This window comes from Corapipo altera, unplaced genomic scaffold (genome assembly GCF_003945725.1).
Source record: "Corapipo altera isolate COAL_440 unplaced genomic scaffold, ASM394572v1 78, whole genome shotgun sequence".
Classification (NCBI taxonomy): Eukaryota; Metazoa; Chordata; class Aves; order Passeriformes; family Pipridae; genus Corapipo; species Corapipo altera.
The window spans coordinates 3,399,191-3,418,461 of NW_020884904.1; the positions used below are offsets into that span (position 1 = coordinate 3,399,191).

General features: G+C 48.5%; 1 protein-coding gene across 3 annotated transcripts in view; it reads left to right on the plus strand.

The window, feature by feature from the left end:
• The first annotated feature begins 8,088 nt into the window (after positions 1 to 8,088).
• NRIP3 (nuclear receptor interacting protein 3) overlaps positions 8,089 to 19,271 on the plus strand; it is a 15,270-nt gene continuing 4,087 nt past the window's right edge. For 2 of the 3 annotated variants that reach the window (XM_027651321.1, XM_027651322.1), the window contains exons 1-4: positions 8,096 to 8,556; positions 15,027 to 15,206; positions 15,833 to 15,915; positions 19,081 to 19,220. In XM_027651321.1, the coding sequence (XP_027507122.1) occupies positions 8,383 to 8,556; positions 15,027 to 15,206; positions 15,833 to 15,915; positions 19,081 to 19,220 (577 nt within the window). In that variant the 5' untranslated portion in view covers positions 8,096 to 8,382. Of the gene's footprint in view, positions 8,557 to 15,026; positions 15,207 to 15,832; positions 15,916 to 19,080; positions 19,225 to 19,271 lie in introns of all 3 variants that reach the window. The other variant, XM_027651323.1, reaches the window with a different exon arrangement.

The window sequence follows — 19,271 nt, forward strand, 5'->3', positions numbered from 1 at the left end:
CATCTGGAATGAGAAATGCCTTTGCAGCAGATTTGTACTTGGCCAGAGGGAAGTTCTCTAGCTAGAAAGCCAATAAAAACAGTGAGCTTTTAAAAAGTTTGCGTAACTCCTTTCAGGACTGAGAGTTCCCCCCTGTGGCAGGGAGCTTTCAGATACCTGTGCCAGCTCTAAACTTGTCATCCAAAGACAGGAGATTTAGAAGACCCCTTCTGCTGTATAAGCTGCCACACTTTTCTGATTGTGCTCCTGCTTGGGCTGCCTTGGTTTGCTCCCCAGTTAAAGTCTGAGTGATTACGTCAGTCCTATCACTGAACGGTGAGGACAGAGTGCTGAATCTGTGGCCTCACACGCTTCCATAGCTTCCATCTTTTATCCCGGAGCCAGCATGCATTGCACAGTAATGCAGACATGGGGTTATGGGGAGGAAAACCCTGGACATAAGCACCTTGGCTATCAGCATCCCAGCGGGAAATGAATGTGATGTGGTCTTCTCATGGTCCATTGTGGGCACCTGCCCAGGGTGCCAGTTGTTTCTGGGAATAATTTAGTGGTTTGAAAGTAAAAGGGGAAAATGACAACTCATTGTTCCATGTGTGTGGCAATTTAAAGCTGGCAGCCCACGGCTTGGACAGGGGCACTCTGTGCTGGATTAGGAACTGGCTGGAGGGCCGGGCCGAGAGAGTGCTGGTGAACGGTGCTGCATCCAGTTGGCAGTCAGTCACTGGTGGTTTCCCCCAGGGATCGGTGTTGGGCCCAGTTCTGTTTAATATCTTTATTGATGATTTAGATCAGGGGATTGAGTCCACCATTAGCAAATTTGCAGATGACACCAAGTTGGGGGGGAGTGTCGACCTGCTGGAAGGCAGGAGGGCTCTGCAGAGGGACCTGGACAAGCTGGAGAGATGGTCTGATTCCAACAGGATGAGGTTCAACAAGGCCGAGTGCTGGGTCTTGCACTTTGGCCACAACAACTCCCTGCAGCGCTACAGGCTGGGCACAGAGTGGCTGGAGAGCAGCCAGGCAGAAAAGGGACCTGGGAGTTTGGATTGACAGGAAGCTGAACATGAACCAGCAGTGTGCCCAGGTGGCCAAGAAGGCCAATGGCATCCTGGCCTGGATCAGGAACAGTGTGGCAGCAGGACCAGGGAAGTGATTCTTCCCCTGTACTCAGGGCTGGTGAGGCCACATCTCGAGTACTGTGTCCAGCTCTGGGCCCCTCAGTTCAGGAAGGACATGGAGGTGCTGAAGCGGGTCCAGAGAAGAGCAACTAGGCTGGTGAAGGGACTGGAGCACAAGTCCTATGAGGAGAGGCTGAGGGAGCTGGGGCTGTTCAGCCTGGAGAAGAGGAGGCTCAGGGGAGACCTCATCACTCTCTACAACTACCTGAAAGGAGGATGTAGCCAGGTGGGAGTTGGTCTCTTCTCCCAGACAACCAGTAGTAAGACAAGAGGGCATGGTTTTAAGCTCTGTTAGGGGAGGTTTAGGTTGGATATTAAGAAAAAAATTTTTTCAGAGAGAGTAATCAGACATTGGAATGGGCTGCCCAGGGAAGTGGTGGATTCTCAGTCCCTGGAGGTTTTTAAGATGTGACTGAATGTGGCACTTAGTATGTGCCATGGTCTAGTAACCACAGTGGTGTTGGATCAAGGATTGGACTTGATGATCTCGGTCTTTTCCAACCTGGTTGATTCTATGATTCTGTGAACTGATGGGTAAATATTTAAAACTTCTTGCTGCCAAGTTAGGATTGGGTCAGTAGATTACTTCCATAACTGTATCTAGGCAGGTATGTCATCCTGGGTATCATGTATCCCTGCTGTATCCCCACTGATGTTCAAGGTGTTGACTCAAGGAAAAATTTGGCCAGCTGCCTTATGTTTAATTAGCCACACAGATCTAAAGGCAAATACAGATGTCTCGAATATCCCAGGGTAACATATACCTTAAGCACTGAAAAGTCTTTGCTTCCATGCTGTTGCTCTAATATCACATGTGATTTTGTGTGCATACTGATATTTTGTGTACTAAGGAGTGACTTTTCACCATGCTGGGAAGGAGATGTTTTGTCTGCATGTAATTCCCACTCAGCAAAGCATTTAAACAAGTACTTAAATGTGTTGGTGGATAGAAATGGATTGTTGTATTGGAGTATTTAGACCAAGAATAGATTCCTTTGTGTCCATAAATCACTGAAAGGTTGCTGGCTGCTAGCATGGCTGGGCTTTGTAGTGGGTGCTGTGCAGAGCCTTTGTCCCTTGGCCTGAAGAAAGGGAGAAAATTGCTAAAGGGGCAAGGAATATATGGGTGAAAACAATGGCACATCTCTGTTGGAGAAAAGTGGGTGCTCTTCTTACTCTTGCAATGGCTGTTTATTGATGTCTTGGATACTCTGCTTTTTAGGTGTCATCAGTCCCATGGTTAATGACGGTGACAGCCTCCCGCAGCTCCCTGGATGTGGGGAGCTCATAATCCTTTGGTTATGGACTGCTGTGAACTGTTTCAAGAGGCAAACAGCAAAATTCCACCTGTGGGGTGGTTGCTGTTCACCCCAGCGGGCTCCTTGGGTACCATCTCTGGTTTTACAGTTTGTTGTTAAGCTCTGCTTAGTCCAGGCTCTCTGAGCTGGGTCTGGGGAGGGACACTGAGTGCAGCTATCACACAACAGCATTCACAGGCTCTAGGAGGAGCCAGGGCATCCCAACCACGTTGCTTGATCATACATGTGATCTTTTTCATTGCAGAACCCAGCGATAAGCCTTTGTCTCCTGGGTCTCCCGGGCCTCTCCTACCCCTCAGAGCCAGCCCCGCCTCATCCCACCAGCCTCGTGCCTTTCGGGGAGCAACAGACTCCCTGTTATTTCTTGGCAGTTCCTGCTGGACTGACAGAGAACCTGATGGGAAGAAGAGCAGCGCCCTCTTCCTCCTGCTTTTCAGAGCTCAGAAATTCTGAGCAGCAGCAGCACTTCTGCGTGTCCAGCCCAGCTGCTCCTTGGTCTCCAGATGTCAGGCTTCTGGAAATTTGGAAAGAAGCGAGGAAACCGTGTTTGTGTAGTGTGAAATGACTCGCGATGGTTTAGCCTTAACAAGACCCCTCCTATATTTTTAATGACATGAATGTAAAATTTATGGCATGGAATGCCCAGCAGCAGAGGAAGCCTTCAGCACACAAGCTGCCTTCTGCAGGACAGAAGTGAAATCCCTTGAGGTTTGGGAAGTCTGAGTGACGTAGTTCTGGCTGGCACTTTGAATATATGTGTAGATTACTTCAAAACAAATATTTGCAGTTCAACTCTAACATACATATGTTAGGGTGAGAACAGGCATATATTAATGTTTCTTAAAATTAATCATTTTGAATATTTTATACTGAAATAATTTTACCATCGCACATAATAAAAAGAGGTTGGTGTGGGTACATATAGGGAGAAACATAACCTGCCCTGTATGTACACCATTCCCTGCCCACCTGCCCAGGTGAAGTTCCTGAAGAAAGCCATACACGGGACATCTGCGGAGACAGAGACAGATACGAATTTGTCTTTTTGCTTGAGAAGAAAGTTCCCTGGTGTCTTCAACTCCATGGGAAACTCTGTGGCCATCTCTGTGCTCGTGCATGCAGCTGATTTCTGAGCAGCACCATGTTCTGAGTTGTGTTTGGTGCTTGTCTCGGAGGAAACATCACTCTTTTCCTTCACCCTTGAGCAGAAGCAGTGCAGTCCAACGCAGAGCAGCCACTGGCACCTCCGTTAAGGGTTGTGGTTGTTCCTGACGGTCTAAGATGTGGAAGCTGGGGGGCCAGGCTTTCTGTCTGCCATACCAGCCCCTGTGCCTATTGTTCTCTTATCCCTTCCCCAGTGTTTGGCAAGTCACCTGCCAGCTTCTCCCTTTCCCCTTGGCACTCTGTCCCAACTCCCTCATCTGCCTCTCTGTTGGCACATGGAACCCAAAGCTTCTTCCCTGGCTCACGTGAGTCCTGAAAGGGGTTCAGCCAGTTTTCCCAGTGCAGCACAGTCACCAGTGTGCTGATTGCAAACTCCAGAGGCAGGACCTCCATCTGGCACAAACAGCTCCTAGACAGAAGCTAGTTGTCACTGAGGTACATGGTAGAAGACACTAGAAAACGTACCATTTGTTTTCCTAACCAACTCTTCCTATGATTTTAATGCTTTTTAGAAGCACATTTCAGCCTCTTTAAAACAGGAAAAAAAAAGGTAAGGGAGCTCTTGCAAGGCTTGCTATTTTAATCTCCTGGTTTGACATGTGCAGCTTTTGTGTTCCTGAAACTATCATCCAGCTCCTGCTTCTGTGTATGAAGAGAACTAGACAGATAAATTCAGTTCATTCTCCTGGGAGAAGCTGTACAGTATCTGATTCCTGAAAGCAGTGTCATCTGTGCCCCTGCTCTATGCTTGCTGCCACCAGCTCAGGCACAGCACAGAACATGGGAAACAGGGGAAAGGAGGTTGGAGCTGCACCAAGGATAAGTAGGGAGAGCTGCCCTGGGAAAAGTCATGTCCATGAGGTGCTCATGCTTGTGATGGAGCCCATATCCCAGCCCAGGAGATCCTTTCCCTTGGTCAGCACTGGAAATACAGAAGGTGAGCGTGTAGTTACTGTATGAAATGGGCCACATCTCTCAGGAATCTCAAACTGATTCTACCTTTGTATGTTAGAGGATTTCTCCAGCTCTATCTGTAGTCTTTGTGTTGCTACAAATGATGATTAAAAATCCTTCTGGATTTTTTGTAGCTAACCTTTTTAGAAAAGGACTGGTTTGTAGTCTCCAAATTATTTCAGTTATATGCCTGAATATACTAGATCTGACCCTTACTGATTCACTGATGGACAGAATAACTTCTTTTTCTACCTCAAATATTTTGGTCTCATTTTCTTGAGCTCTTCAGTCTTTTCTCTGGAATCTGCTTCTCTAAAGTTTTCTCTTTCTACTGGGGTAAATTATTCCTTTTGGACCTACTGCCTGCTGCTGCTGCTTCTGTTTCTGTTAAATTATACCTCTCTGTCCTTTCTTCTGAGTTTTCTGGGGCATCTCTGCATTTCTTCAGGGTATAGCAACCACTAACAAATCACTTCTTTTTAGGGAAAGATGAGAAATCAAGGAAAAGGAAAAAAAAGGGACCGACCCACTTCCTCTGTTGCCTGCCACTGCTTTCCTCTTCACCGAGAGGAGAGACGAAATGGGAGTGTGAACAAAACTCCACAGCTCTTCTTTCCTTGTGCTGATTAAGCTGCAAGCATGACTGGGTTCTGAGCCAGCATAAACAGGCTGTAAATGGGGGTATAGCATTGCTGGGGTTTAGCTCAACCTCCAACACATGTGAAGCAAGTTGCGTTTGCAGGCAGGACCGGTGTCACTGTGTCTGCCAGATAGGGTGGCCGAAAAGCTCATCAAAGTTGCGCCACCTCTCCACTCCCTCCAAGGGCGCTTGTGCTGCCCTTTGGTGTTGCCTTCCCTGTCCTCAGCTGTGACGGCAAAGGATGTGTCGGAAAGTCTGGGGAAAGCACCATTTCCCCCTGTTTGCTCTTTGCAGTGGGTTTCAAAACTGAGGACAAAAGCACCTCTGTCCTCGGCTTCCCTGGGCCGACAGATGCCCTGGGCACAGGACAGAGTTCACTTCAAACCTGCAGCTCTGCTGGTACCTGCAGGGCCACCTGCCTCCAGTCTCCAGCAACGTGTGCCACCCATCCGTGCTGGCAGCAACCAGCATCTCAGCTTTCCAGCAGAGCCAGCCTGTCCTGGAGGGCAGGGCCAAATCCCAGACTCCATCGCATCCCTGTGAAGCTTCTTTCGGTGCTGACCTTGATTGGAGTTGCAGAGGGATGCTCCATGCTGCTCTGAAGGCAGGAAGGAGCAAGAAAAGTGGTTTTGTTCCTTGAAGCTTTTCTTCAGTGAGGGACAGTCATCATGCACAGGTCTGTTTCCAGTGAGTGGATGGGAATTTTTCTGAAATGTGGTCCTATTTAGACACATCATATGGGGAGGAAGAGATATGGTACTGGCTAATCTGTTGCAAACAAATGACCAATTTGGAAGTAAACCACTGGGTTTGAGCTCTCTAAACTGAACCCCTATTTCAGTGTGGATACTACATAATTTGGGCAGACAACTTACTGCTTCTTCTACTTTCCTCTTGCACAGGATTAAAAATCAAGAAGGGAATTAGGCCTTTATCTCATTTGTCACTCTTGAGCACTGAGCAGATTGTCTTCTGATCTGTTGTTACAGGGTGCATTTATCCCATAGAGCAGAAGTGAAATTGCAGAGCTCAGACAAAATGCTTGTGTGCTGAATGGAAATGCAGGCTGCAGCCTTGGAGCTGCTGTGTGAGGGGGCTTTTCATGCTCTACTTGTGCTTGAAGCTTTACTCTTTTTGCCATAAACCAGAGCTGACTGGGCATTTGCTAGTACCTCAGGTAGAATGCTGCTATTCCATGGAGCTTTTATATTAAAAATTACCTCCTGGTTTCAGTAGCAGCCCTTCTGCTTCCTTCTGTGCCTCCTTGCCTTCAGAAGAATGTGGATGTAGTCATATATCTTTATTTAATCAGCTGGAAGAGTGCCAGATAGCTCCCAAGGTGAAAAATAAGGTGCTTTTATCCTCCTGGCTATGTGTGCCCATAGCGGAACAATGGTCCTGTCAGGTAATGAGGCTGAGTCAGCATGGGGAATAAAAAATTATCTCTCCAGATGTCAGCCCTGTTATCCTCCTGCATGCTGACATCTTCACTGAGCTTGGCCTGGCTCATTTGTCATGGTCTTTATGTGAGGCTGTGAACTAAAAGGCTCAGGTTTTATGGCATTCTGCATCCTCATCTGATTTTTTCCCCCTCTCTTCCAGGTCACGTGAGGAAGGGCTAAACATACACAGCCTGTCCATGGCTGCAGAGCTCAGATGTATAAGTTTACCCACAGAGTGTTGCTGTTTTGGCATCGCTGCAGCAGCTGGCATCAGCCCTGTTTGGTGACAGCCCCGCTCCCCAGGCCAGGAGTGGGAACTTTGGGGTGCCAGTGGTGTGGGCACTGCTGTCAGAGATCCCCCTGCAAAGGGACCACTGTGTTCATGTGTGTTCATGTCTCATAAGATTTACACTTGAAATGTGCCAAGCTAAAGCAATAGGTGGTTGGTCTGTGCTGTTGGGGCTGGGTGAAGGTGAGCAGGGCTGGCTGCAGGTCCTGGCTGCTGGGGCTGAATCCTGTCTGGCCCCCTCCCTGCTCAAGGCTTGGCAGCAGCTCACAGGGGAGGGAGGACGGAGAAACTGGTGCTGCGGTTTAAAGCAACTCTGCCTTCTTGCTGGTCTCATTGCTTTCATTCATTTAGTTTTCCACATATCTCAGTTGCTGCAAAGGGAATGTCTTTCCCTGGCTGCTTTCAAGGGAACCTCTGGTCCTAGAAATGAGGACTTTGCTTCTTGGAGGCCTAGAGTTGCCCATGAAGGATAATGATATCCCTGGACAGCTGTGGCTTTGATCCAAGAAAGTGTTGGGAGTGTTTCAGAGATAAGTAACTAGAGCAAGACTGACTCCAGCAACATCTGGATCATTAGATAAGCAGTAAGCTGCTTTGCAAAGCTGATTCATGATCAGTAGTGTGAATGCTAATGATTAGTCAAATTATGCTGTACCTGAACATTTGACGGGTGTAGAAATCCTGTGAAAAAACACATTTAAGGCTCTCCAATTTGGTTGGGACAATTTTTGTGACAGTCTGCCTGGGGACTTGAGTAGACAGTGATGATGCAGATCAGTGCCAGCAACGCTTTGGTGGGGCCAGGGGCATCCAGAGCCTGCCCTGACCCTTCCAGCCCCAGGGGTAAGGTAGCAAAGCTCAGCCTGGCCAGTTGCACAGTCTCTGTGGGGCTGCATCACCCCAAGCCCTGGGGGGCAGCGGCACCCAGGACCACATGGGTGCTGGGCAGCCGTCACCTGTCTGACACTGCAGACTCCCTAACGCGGCCACAGCAGCCGCGCCTGCAGGGGCTGTCTGGGAGGTGTGCTGGCTCCTGGCGCTGTTTGCAGCTCTCAAAGCCCTATGCCGGTGCTCCGGTGCTCCTTTCTGTCCGGGAGGCTGCTGGAGGACTTTGAGAGCCGTCGAATGCCTGTGGCTCATCTTGCTTTCCGGAGAGGCAGCGGGGAGGAACGGCGCCGATTTATTCCCTTAGACCGAGCCTGATCTCACCCGGCGTTGTTTGTGCAGCGTATTGCGATGTGCCCAACCCCTCCTTCCCTCGGCGCCGGCCCGAGCACCTGCCGGTCTCCAAACGTCACCAGGCTCCGGATATAAAGAGCGGCCGATAAAGCATCTCCCCGGCTCCATCTCTGCGAGCGGCGCATCTTCAGGGAGCGAGCCATACGCGGGCTCAAAGATGTTTTATTCGGGTATCCTGACAGAGCCGAGTAGAAAAGAAGTGGAGATAAGGGAAGCGGCGTCTCTCCGGCAGCAGAGGAGGATGAAGCAGGCGGTTCAGTTTATTCACAAGGATTCTGCAGATCTCCTCCCTCTGGATGGGCTGAAGAAGCTGGGGACTTCGAAAGATACTGTAAGGCTTTGTTGTGTTTACTGGAAGGAGACTTAAGAAGCTGGTAGGGCAGTGTCTATACTTTGTCTTCGTGCCATTTTTCTGTTGAGAGGAGAAGTTGGTTGCTTGTGGAAGCTCATTTTAAAAAATATGTGAAAGGAAGGGAGTACAAATATGATGCTAGCTATAACCAGAGTTGCCTTCTTCTAGTAGGTGCTTCCAGACACCTGGCACTCAGATCTAAAAGCTTTTAAATTGTTTTTCACTTTGGCAGGAAAATGTGATACCATTTGCAGTACAAAAATCTTCTCTGAATCAGAGTAAGCCAAAATGGCTTCATATAATTACATACATGCAAACACATGTGTTTGCCTGTGATGTGTATGTAGGCACAACACGTAATCATAAACATTCAGTGAAGTGCAGTCACTATTATTTCAAAATATAAAACCGTCATGATCATGCTTTGATAAAGATACGCATATATGGGTTTTTTAATAAAATAAAGATACATAATTTTAGGTTTAAAATATTTACATCTACAATGATCCATGTGATCGTGTACTTGACATATGATATTATTCATCATGTACAGGGGCTGGAGAGTGTTTCTAAATACTTACGTATGCAAATGTTTGAGCTTTCTCTAATGGGAAGGATACTTAAATGTAACATCAAAAGTTCTAACATAAGGAACAAAATCTAGAAAATATATCCTAAAGCTCCTTTACTTTTTTTTTGGTCAGTGGTTGCAAAATTCTTGCACCCTGTAAAACAATATTTTTTCCTTTTTTTCAGTGCTTGATATGGGTTTTATGGGGGAAAAAAGTAAATATTTTTATTTTTAGTGGCATAATTTTGTTCTGTCACAGCCTTCCTGCTCAGCTGGGTTACTCTTGGCTCTACCTACCTGAGACAAGTGGAATGAGTTGGCTGTTCTCTGCAGTGCGCATGGAGGTGATTTTTTTGACAACCCCAGTGTTTTACAGTTGCAGGAAGTGAAGCTCCTGCCCAGAGAAAGGTTCAGAAGGAGCTTTCCTGGTCACCACTGAATTGCAGCTCTCCCACGGGGAGCTACAAAGCGCCTTTCAGAGCTTGATGGTGTTGTTATTATGATTACCTTCAAAGTCTAAATAACATGTGGTGGCTCAGTGACCCCCAGTGTGCCAAGCTGAGTGCCTGGTGACAGGTTTTCTACTCTACCCAGAAAAGAAGCAACAGGTAACAGGAGCCAGGGGCACTGAGCACTGAAGTCCTTGGCCCCAGAGCAGCCAGGACCAGGTTTTGTCCCAGCACCAGGGGCAGAGCATGGGGCTCTTTACCATCACCTTGGTTACAGAAATGTCACCCGAGGTTTGCTCCCTGCTCCTGTGCCCACACTGGCTGAGCCATGGCTGCAGCATCACCCCTGCTGCACCCACAGCTCCTGCAAGAAGGGTCCATGTGGGGGGCTCTCTCCAGGGATATTGCAAAGCCTTGGGGAGGTCCACAGCTCCTGATCCCCTCCAAGGAAAAAAGAAGGTGCGGCATGGCACTGCCCATCCTGGCTACCTTGGCTGTGGTGGGTCTCTGGCTCGGGATGGGGTGGGAACTGAGCTGGTATGGGCCACCCCACCGCAAAAACCCCCTTGTCCCCAGGCCACAGCAGGGGCTAATGGGACAGTGTGCACATGTGGCCAGGGCTCCCTTGGCCACAGGGACCCCCATGGGCCATGTGGGGAGTCCCCAGTGTCACAGCACTGGCACATGCTCAAGCGCCTTCCCACAGCACCGGAGAAGACACCATGAATTTCAGGGATGTTGCAGCAGGTTGTCTCACGGTGGTGACGCTGTGGGCACTGCCACGCTCACACCACACACATCTGGGGTGGACCCACCGTGTGTCTCTGGCTGCCACGGCTGTCTGGATGTCACAAGAGTTGTCCCTGGGAGGAACAGGAAATTGTTCATCTCTGAGACTGGAGAAGCACCTCTAAAATTGGGACCCCACCTTGACATGGCCCCAAATTGAGAGGTCCATGTCCAGAGGGGCTCAGGATGCTCAGGGCATCAGAGGTCTTTGCCCAAGGCACTTGCACGCCTTTCTTGTGAATAACTGCACACCTCCTCACAAAGCAGCATGTTCTCATGCCTAAGGCTGTGTGACAACTGTGGTGACGTGGGCAGAGTGGCTTCTGACGTGACTGGTGTTATTAATGCAGGGTTTCCCATGGGATTTTCCAGCAACCCTGGCAGGAGAAGAGAGGAGGTAACAGCTCCCCAGAGACGGGGACAGGTGGTGAGAACAGATCCTGTCTGTCAGGGTGGGAGCTGGCAGCAAACACTCTGATTTTGGGGAGAAATCCCCTTCCTTTTGGCCACAGAGCAGGGGGTGCTGTGCACAGTGAAGGAGCAGCAGGTCACCAGGGTGGGTGCACTGGCATCTCTCAGTTTTACTCAGCTCCTGAAGCATCTCTCCTGGTGATACCATGTACAGGCAGGTTTGATAAATACTTGTAATGATCTGTGTTAAGCTTATAATAATTGCCAGTGTATTACTCTGGCTCAGATTGAATTCTAGCTCCTTCCTCCCTTTACATACTCCACTCTGCCTAGTGTAAGACCGAACTACAGCATAGCATAGCCTACATTGAATTTGGCAAATGTAGGGCTGGATATACAGAGTAGAAATGGCTTTGTTTTGGTGCCTATTAGCCTCTTCCCTGAAGCCCAGAAAACTGGCACGATATGGTCCTTAGCTGGGATGTGGGCTTCCTGACATGGTAACTGTGACCCCCTTCCCAACTTGGACAGGGTGTGCTGGCTGTTGGCAGCTCCTCCTGGTGCTCTGACACTTCTCCCTCACCCCGAGAGCTGCCGAACCAGTTTGAAGGGGCATTAGTTGAAATAGTCCCGTATCTCATCACAAGCTGGGAAACAAAGTTATAAATAGCAATGACAACAACAAAAAGCATTTCCCCCTTCTAGCATGCCCTCAGAGCCTCCCCTGGGCACCATCAGGACAACTCTAGGTGTCCCCATGGCGCTGGCCCCTGTAGCTGGTTGCAACACTGCTGTTAATTGCTGTGCATTCAGTTTGTCCCCACTTTCCCCACACCCCTGGATTTGCTGTGTCTTGGCTGAAATGCAAAAATCTTTGATGACACATACACTGTCTTGCTCAGAGACCTGACTGCTGCCTGGGCACCCAGGGGTGCAGGGGGCAGCTCTTATCCCATCTCATCCCCCTGTGAGTGGGACTGACAGCACACGAGCACAGGATGCTGGTAGAAGATGTGTTCAGATGAAGGATGGGAAGAAGAGAGAGAAATTGGTTATTTCTTGGGTTTAGCTCCATTGGTGCATTAACCCCCCTTTTTTTTTCCCTTACTGTTTAGGTACAGAAGAGAAGACAAACCCCTTGAAATGGGTTTGGGGAGGGGAAGAGCCAGTATCTTTCCTGACTTTCATCTTCACCTAGTGAAACTGTTGTTGATGGGTCTTGTTATCCCCAGATCTAGAAGCCAAAATAGTGGGAAAACTGCCAGAGAGAGAGAGAGAGACTGCAAGCTGCAGCAATACACTTGCTTATACATCAGAGAGGAACAAAACTGGGCAGAATTATTTGTATTTTTGACAGACAGCAGTAAATAGGTTAAGTAAAAGCTGTGTCTCCACTTGCTTCTTTGGGTTTCTACTTTGACATTTTTAGGGGATTACAGGTTTTTGCAAAGTCTGAGTTGGAAAGGGAGATATGAAAAAAAATCCTGGTTTGTACTTATGTAGTGCTGAATGATACTAGGAAATATTTTTGCACTGATACAATGAAATGTAACATTTTATATTTTATAAAACATTCACCAGGTTTGTGCAAAGCAAACGAATACAGCACCAGATAGTCTGAGTTATTTTAAATACCATTCCTGGCTCTGTGGCCGGCCCTCACTGGAGGGAGAACACAGGTGCCTTCTCTGCTGCTGTCACAGGGAGGTTTTTCTCCTCTTCCTCCCTCCCAGACATGGTCCACTTGCAGTTTGCCAGCAAAATGTGCATTTGCAAATGTTCCCTGATACATTATCTGTTTACCAAGTACGTGTCCATCACTTGAGTCATTTCTATGACTAACATCCCTCACTCTGTTGCACAAGAGTCAAGGGAAACACAAGTTAAAGCAAACTAATTAATAGCCTGAGACAGGATGGTGCTGTAGGGAACGTTTTCAGCCCCCTCTTGCTAGATTATTTCTGTATTAGAGCACAATGTAAGGAGCACTTGTCCCCCCACAGGCAGAATTTGCTGTGATTTTCAGAAGAGCAAGTGTCAGCAAAAGACAATCCTGTTTGTGATGGTAACTCATCTTCACCGAGTAATGAACTGTTTCCCTTTAGTGATGGATCCCACATAGGATTCATAAAACCAGGGTCTCAGAAAACCCATGTTTGTTACTAGTTAACAATCCATAGGAGAACTTGTAGTTAAAAAAATTTAGGTTTAGTTCAAGGGTAGATGACAGTTAAGGGAGCAATGAGGAGTGTGCTGGTGATTGAGGTCAGACAGATCAGAAGAGTACCCTGACTGTCCTGGATGATGCCATTCAGAAATTTCTCTTGGTCCTGGATGAATGGGGCTTAGCATGAGGAATTGGCCACTGTATGACAAGCTGTCTTTTGGCCAGCTGGGTCAAAGCTGGGTGAACTTTACTCATCTACTTTTACAGTCCAATATCCCCTCTATTTTCACTTTCTTTTTTTTTTTAATGATGTGAAGAATTAATCCTCCAGATGTGTTCCTGAGCTGCAGGCATACACAAAGGGTAAGAAGGACATTCCATCCACTGTCAGCAAACCCTGGCTTGCATTTTCGCTCGGATGCGGAGCATTGGAGGTGATCACAGTGCTGACTGTGCATCTCAACTTCTGCCTCATGTAAGGGAGTCCTCACTTCCAAACTGATTTGCTTGACCCTGCACACAGGGATAGTCCAGCCTGTCTGCCTGCCTTTAATCTAGTAAAGCATCACTGGTTCCTGGTGTTCGGTCTCACTGGGAAGGCTGGTGGTCACCGGAGCAGAGCATGAAGGAGGCAGCACAGTGTCAGGTCTGATTCCTCCCCACCATGACAGCGGCTGTGGTATTGCCTGCACACAGGACACACTCTCTGTTGTGGTGGTCAGACACAGCACCTGCAGCCCAAAATGGTCATGGAATTTAACTTCAAGTCACAGGTTGCACGCAGAAATAAGGACAGCAAAAAGTGGGGACAAAAGGAGATGACACGTCCCGGTGACCACTGGTGCTGGATGTATCTGCCCAACCTCATCAGTCAGGTCCAGTGTAACCGCCCATGTTGTGCCTAGAGCAGGATCTGAAGCGCTAACATGGCTGCAGTTATTTTAGGATGATGCCAGGTTGCATTAGACTTCTGTAAGTGCTGTTATTTAACATGCTGCACAGACAAGATGCTGCGCACAAGGGTGTGCGCTGGCCAGCTAAGGGAGCCATGGCCCCAGGTTTTCAAAGTTATCCTGAATCTGAAATTCTCCTGGGATGAGGAGGTTTGCTTGTTCAGATGTCTCTGCAGACACACAGGCATATTTAATTTGAATGCAAAAATTCAGGAATAAGCCATTAAGAATGTCTCACTGTGGACAAATTAAAATCCAAAGGAAAGGAGTAATGGGGAGGGCAGATTAGCTAGGCAGAGAAATGAGCAGATAATCAAGCAGAGTAATTTCACCTCCAGCAGAGTATGTGCATCCATCTGTGGCAAACATTAAACATAAAAAGGCTTTTGGGAAAGCGGTTGGAGGAGATTTTGAGAGGCAACATGCTTCTCGCAGAGCAAATGGAAATGACAGAGAAAGCAAGAAGCTGCTGCATGAAGTTGGGGATTCCTGGGAGAATACCTACCTAGCTACCTACCTCAGACTAGCTTACCCCTTCTCTTCCTCTCATTTTTCTCTGGTGGCATGCCCCTCAGGCTTGGTCCCACTTAGCTTTAGCAGCTAAAACGTAGCAAAGAAACACATAGGGCAATTTTAGACCAGGTCATAGACCTTCTTCATAATTAGCTGATGAATTTAATTGGAAAGGTAATTTGTTACATCTTAATTTTTCACATCACTACAGAACTCTCAACATCCTTATCAACAGATGGAGGCAATTATGGCTGAAACACTAACTTGAAAAAGCTGGACTTGTTTTGATTCCTATATACAATCAAATCTTGAACTTGAGTTTGGAAAAAAAAGGCATGCCTCCAAATTCTGGTTAATATTTTGAAAGTATTATTCCCTGTACTATACAAAGCAGTTCTCTTTAGTCCAAGCGAGGTAAGCTAGAGCTGTCTAGGAAGAGTACTTGTAGTCTAGGGATCAGGGAGAGTGACACTTCAGGGCATCCCTCCTGCGAGAGCAGTGCTGGCCCGTGGGCACCACAGGCAGGCTGGTGACGCAGGTCACTGTGGCTTTCCTCTGACTTCACCCTGCTCTTCTGTGTGTGTTCTCTCTTAAAGCAACCACATAATATCCTGCAGAAACGCCTGATGGAGACAAATTTATCAAAGTTACGAAGCAGCCGAGGCTGCTGGTCTCCGAAGGGTGATATCCCACCGCAGACCAACAAGCTGAATCAAACCAACCTGGGAAACTCAGAAAAAATGGAGGATGAAGAGCTCATAGTAGTGAGCTGCCAGGTAATAGTCCCTCCCCAGTCTTTTGGGGGTTTTTCCCACAACTTTTATTTCTGACACCCTCAAGCTGTGCTCTTGTTCTCCATGTTTCCTGGTTAAGGTTGTGCTCCCTTGGGACTGTCACAGCTGTGGGGATGCATTATCTCTGCAGCTCTGGGCTGCTGTGGCAGAGACAGCCACCTGATATCACAGAGCAAACTGGTCTGATGGATGTCTTCCCTCACACATCAGGGTGGAGAGGGTAGCTAGAATGAGGCAGCATGCTGAAATACTGAGGTGTAATTATCCATGGCAAATCCCTGTGTTCTTAGCCTATTTGTTTTCCTCAAGTGCCATCCCTTTTTTCTTTCCCAAGGGTAATTTCACATTTCTCCTTCTTATCCCCATGCTTTTTTGTATTTCCCACTCTCTGCAATATCTCCCCCTACCTAGGGCTGCTCTTTCTGCTCTCTGCAGGCGTAAAAGGGCCAGAGAGAGCTCAGGACCCAGCACACATCTAAGTGTGCGGTGCAGCAGGGATGGGCTGGCATGAGGAGATTTGATGGGGACTGGTGTGTGCAGAGACCCTGGACACCCTGTACTCATCCTGCACTCCACACATCATCTCCCATCTCTTCTTGCTATTGCAGTGTGCAGGGCAGGAGCTGAAGGCTGTGGTGGACACTGGCTCACAACACAACCTCATGTCGTCTGCCTGCCTGGACAGGCTAGGGTAAGTATCCAGCTGGATTTCTGTGTTGCAGGAACATGGCACCTGGCAGCACAGGGAATGCTCCTGGGGCTGAGGCTTTGCTCACCCCAGTGATGACTGTTCTGGAAGAGAGTGCTTTGGGCTATGCCTGGGCAAGCCCCTGAGCCTCCTTTTACAACCAAATTATAGCCCAGTCTTAAATGGCAGGGAGGGAATCCCTTCAGAGGGTTGGATGCATTTGTGTTTTTTCAGTTTGTTTCTTTCAGCCTGTTTGTCATTCAGTGCCTCACGAAATAGCTGAACCTCCCTCAGCATTCTGAGTCCCTGGGGCAGGTGTGGGGCTGCAGCTTCGCAGGTCCCTGTGCCAAGGCAGGGACCTGGCTGCTGCCCATGCTCCCACTGGTGGCTGCAGCACTGCTGGCCCCAGCACCCGGTGTAAAGGAGCTGTGTGGATGCACGTGTTCGGAATTTGGTGTCTGATGCTGATCCCAACAAGAAATTTCTCGCGGTTAAAAGCAAAAGAAATATATTTATGGAGTGTTAGGGAGGTGACTGCCAACCATTTGCAGCAAAACTCTCTTTGATCTCTGAGGAGCAGGATCAGGCATCAGCTCACAGGGTATCGAGCTGATTTTGGCACTTTATTGCCATGGAGTCATTGCTTTTTGTAGCTAACTTGCAGTGATTATGCAAAAAACAATTGTACCTGCTCCCTGAGCACTACTGTGTGGCCCTGAATGAGTGGTGCCAACATTAATTATTTATTTGCACAGCAGTGTTTAGTGGCTAGAAAGTGGCTGTACTTCCTACAACCTTGTCACAATCTGTGGAGCAGCTCAGCCAAGCTTAGGGATGGTCACAGTGCATTTGGAGGGGTTCTCATCTCACAAGATGCTGTACTGGCTGCTCTACTCCTCTAAGTCTCACAGTGATGCTCTGTGACAGTTCATCTGCTCCCTGTTTTTCTTATGTGTGGCCAGTGTAGTTGTTGCAGCACTGGTCTGCTGCAGCAGAGCTGCCCTTCAAAGACTGCTGAAGAAACAGGTTATACCCTGCTTTCTGCTCTCAGGTTTTGGGGATTCCCTCCTGATCTGAGTGAGATCACTCTTGTAGCAATCAGCCAGGCAGCTGCAGTTACAAGGCCCATGTCTCTCCCTGGTGTTACTCCTCAGTGATGAGCAAGCTGTGGTTCCTGCAGGCTGGGACCCCAGGGACACCGGCGTGTGCCGGAGACCCACTGCGTGTGCAGGCAGAGGGACACCCATCCCAAATGGGCTGCCAGCCAGGGCACACAGCAGACAGGGCTACCTCACAGGCAGCTGCCTTCAGATCTTTTGCTGTCTGTGGTTTTGGGGACAGAAGCTAAAGCCAGATTAGCAAAGTGGGTTAAAACCAGGGCTTTGATGCCTGACTTGCTCTGCCGTCACTGTGGTAGGTTCTGTGCGACAACAGGCACTGCTCCAGCACATTCTACTTCAAAGCAGTCCAGTGGCAAGGATAAAACATGAGTTTTGTTTAAATCCAGCCCTGGAAAGCAGCAGGAAAGAGGCATGCTGGGTGATTTTGCATTTAGGGGAAGGAAGAGGCCCCGCTGTGTGCTTTGCTGTGTGCTGCTGCCTGCAGCTGGGGCTCTGCAGCTCTGGGGATGGGCTCAGCTGCCCAGGTCTCTGGGGACTCAGCACCTCAATGCAGTGTGTAGGTGTCTGAGGATCAGGCTCAATTCCTCCTTTCTCTTTCAAAAAAACCTTTTCGCATCTTGTCATGGTGCCACTCAAGCTCTCTCCCTTGGGAGAGAGTGGAATAAGCGCACGGGTTGCCACAGTGTGAGAAATCCCCTGTAGGTACAGGAGGAGGCCAAGGAACTCATAAACTTCTCATTGATATTTTCCCACTGATTTTAAAAGCCAGAGAGGATTCAGCTCCTTCTCCCTGCTACCTCTCCCAGTCCCTGTACCCTGTGCCAAATGGTGTGGGCAATGCCCACCTCTGTCCTGGGGCTTCTGCCTCTGAGGGGGCTGGTTCCCCCGGGACAGACAGACAGACAGACACACACACTCTCACTGCTGCAATGCGGCTCAGCAGAAAGGCACCTCAAATAGCTGAAAAGTGATATGGCTTTTATCTGAGAGAGACATCAGCGCCTCAAACTGCCTTTCCATCAGATTCTTGTTCAGTTTAAAAGAGAAACTGAAGCTAAATAATTAATCAGTATTGTCAGACTGGTTCACAGGGTGTATATAGAAGAGACAACTGTACCTGAGGTATTTCAGACATCCATTTTTCCTTTCCTTGGGCTGAATGTGATTGATCTATCCCCATTTCCTCTGAACAAAGCCAGCAGCAGCACCTAACAAACTAACTAAAGTGTATTGGGTGTTGCCCCAGCTGTAAGCCATGTTGTTTAACCTGGAGCAAAGGAGGCTCAGGGGGCACCTTATCACTCTCTACAACTACCTGAAAGGAGGCTTTAGTGAGGTGGGAGTCGGTTTCTTCTCACTGCTAACAAGTGACAGGACCAGAGGAAATGGCCTCAAGTTGTGCCATGGGAGATTTAGCTTGGATATTAGGAAAAATTTCTTCACTGAAAGGATGGTCAGGCCTTGGAACAAACTGCTCAAGGAAGTGGTGTGATCCCCATCCACAGAAGTGTTCAAAAAGTGTGTGGATGTGGCACTTGGGGACATGGTGTAGTGGTGAGCCTGGCAGTGCTGGGTAGACAGCTGGACTTGATGACCTTAGAGGTCTGTTTCAACGTTAACGTTTCTATGATTCCATGGGGACACAGTGTTGGTGTCGTCAGCTCCACTGGTGGAAACTACAGTGAACTATCCCTTCCTTATATCCACACTGCGTTAGGAGCAATTTTATGTCAACAGCTTCCCAAAGTCTTAAGGAAATGTAGGGAAAAGATTCCTCAGGTAAAACCCAAAATCCAGTACAGAGCCATGCTTGGGGCAGCCCCAGAGCAGTGTTGTGGGTTGTGCTATGGTCTGACACGAGTGTGGGCTGCTGGCTGCCTGCAGGGATCCACAGACGACCTGCCAGGGAAGCAGCTTTCCAATAACAGCTTGGTAACACGAGCGAGCTAAGAGCACTTCACCGTAAGTACCCTCCAAACAATGTTTGCTCCCAGCTGGAGCAACCAAACCATGGCTGTTTGATGTTAGAAGTGTTTTCAATGCACAGGTTAAAGGAGCATCTCAAAGCACTCCCTGTCGAAGACGAGACGGTTTCGTTGCCGAACACAGTGAAAGCCATCGGCCAGGTCGAGTGTCTCACCCTCACGGTGGGAGCGGTTCCCGTGGAGTGCACTGCCCTCGTCGTGGGTGAGTGTGTGTGTGTGTGTGTGTGTGTGTGTGTGTGTGTGTGTGTGTGTG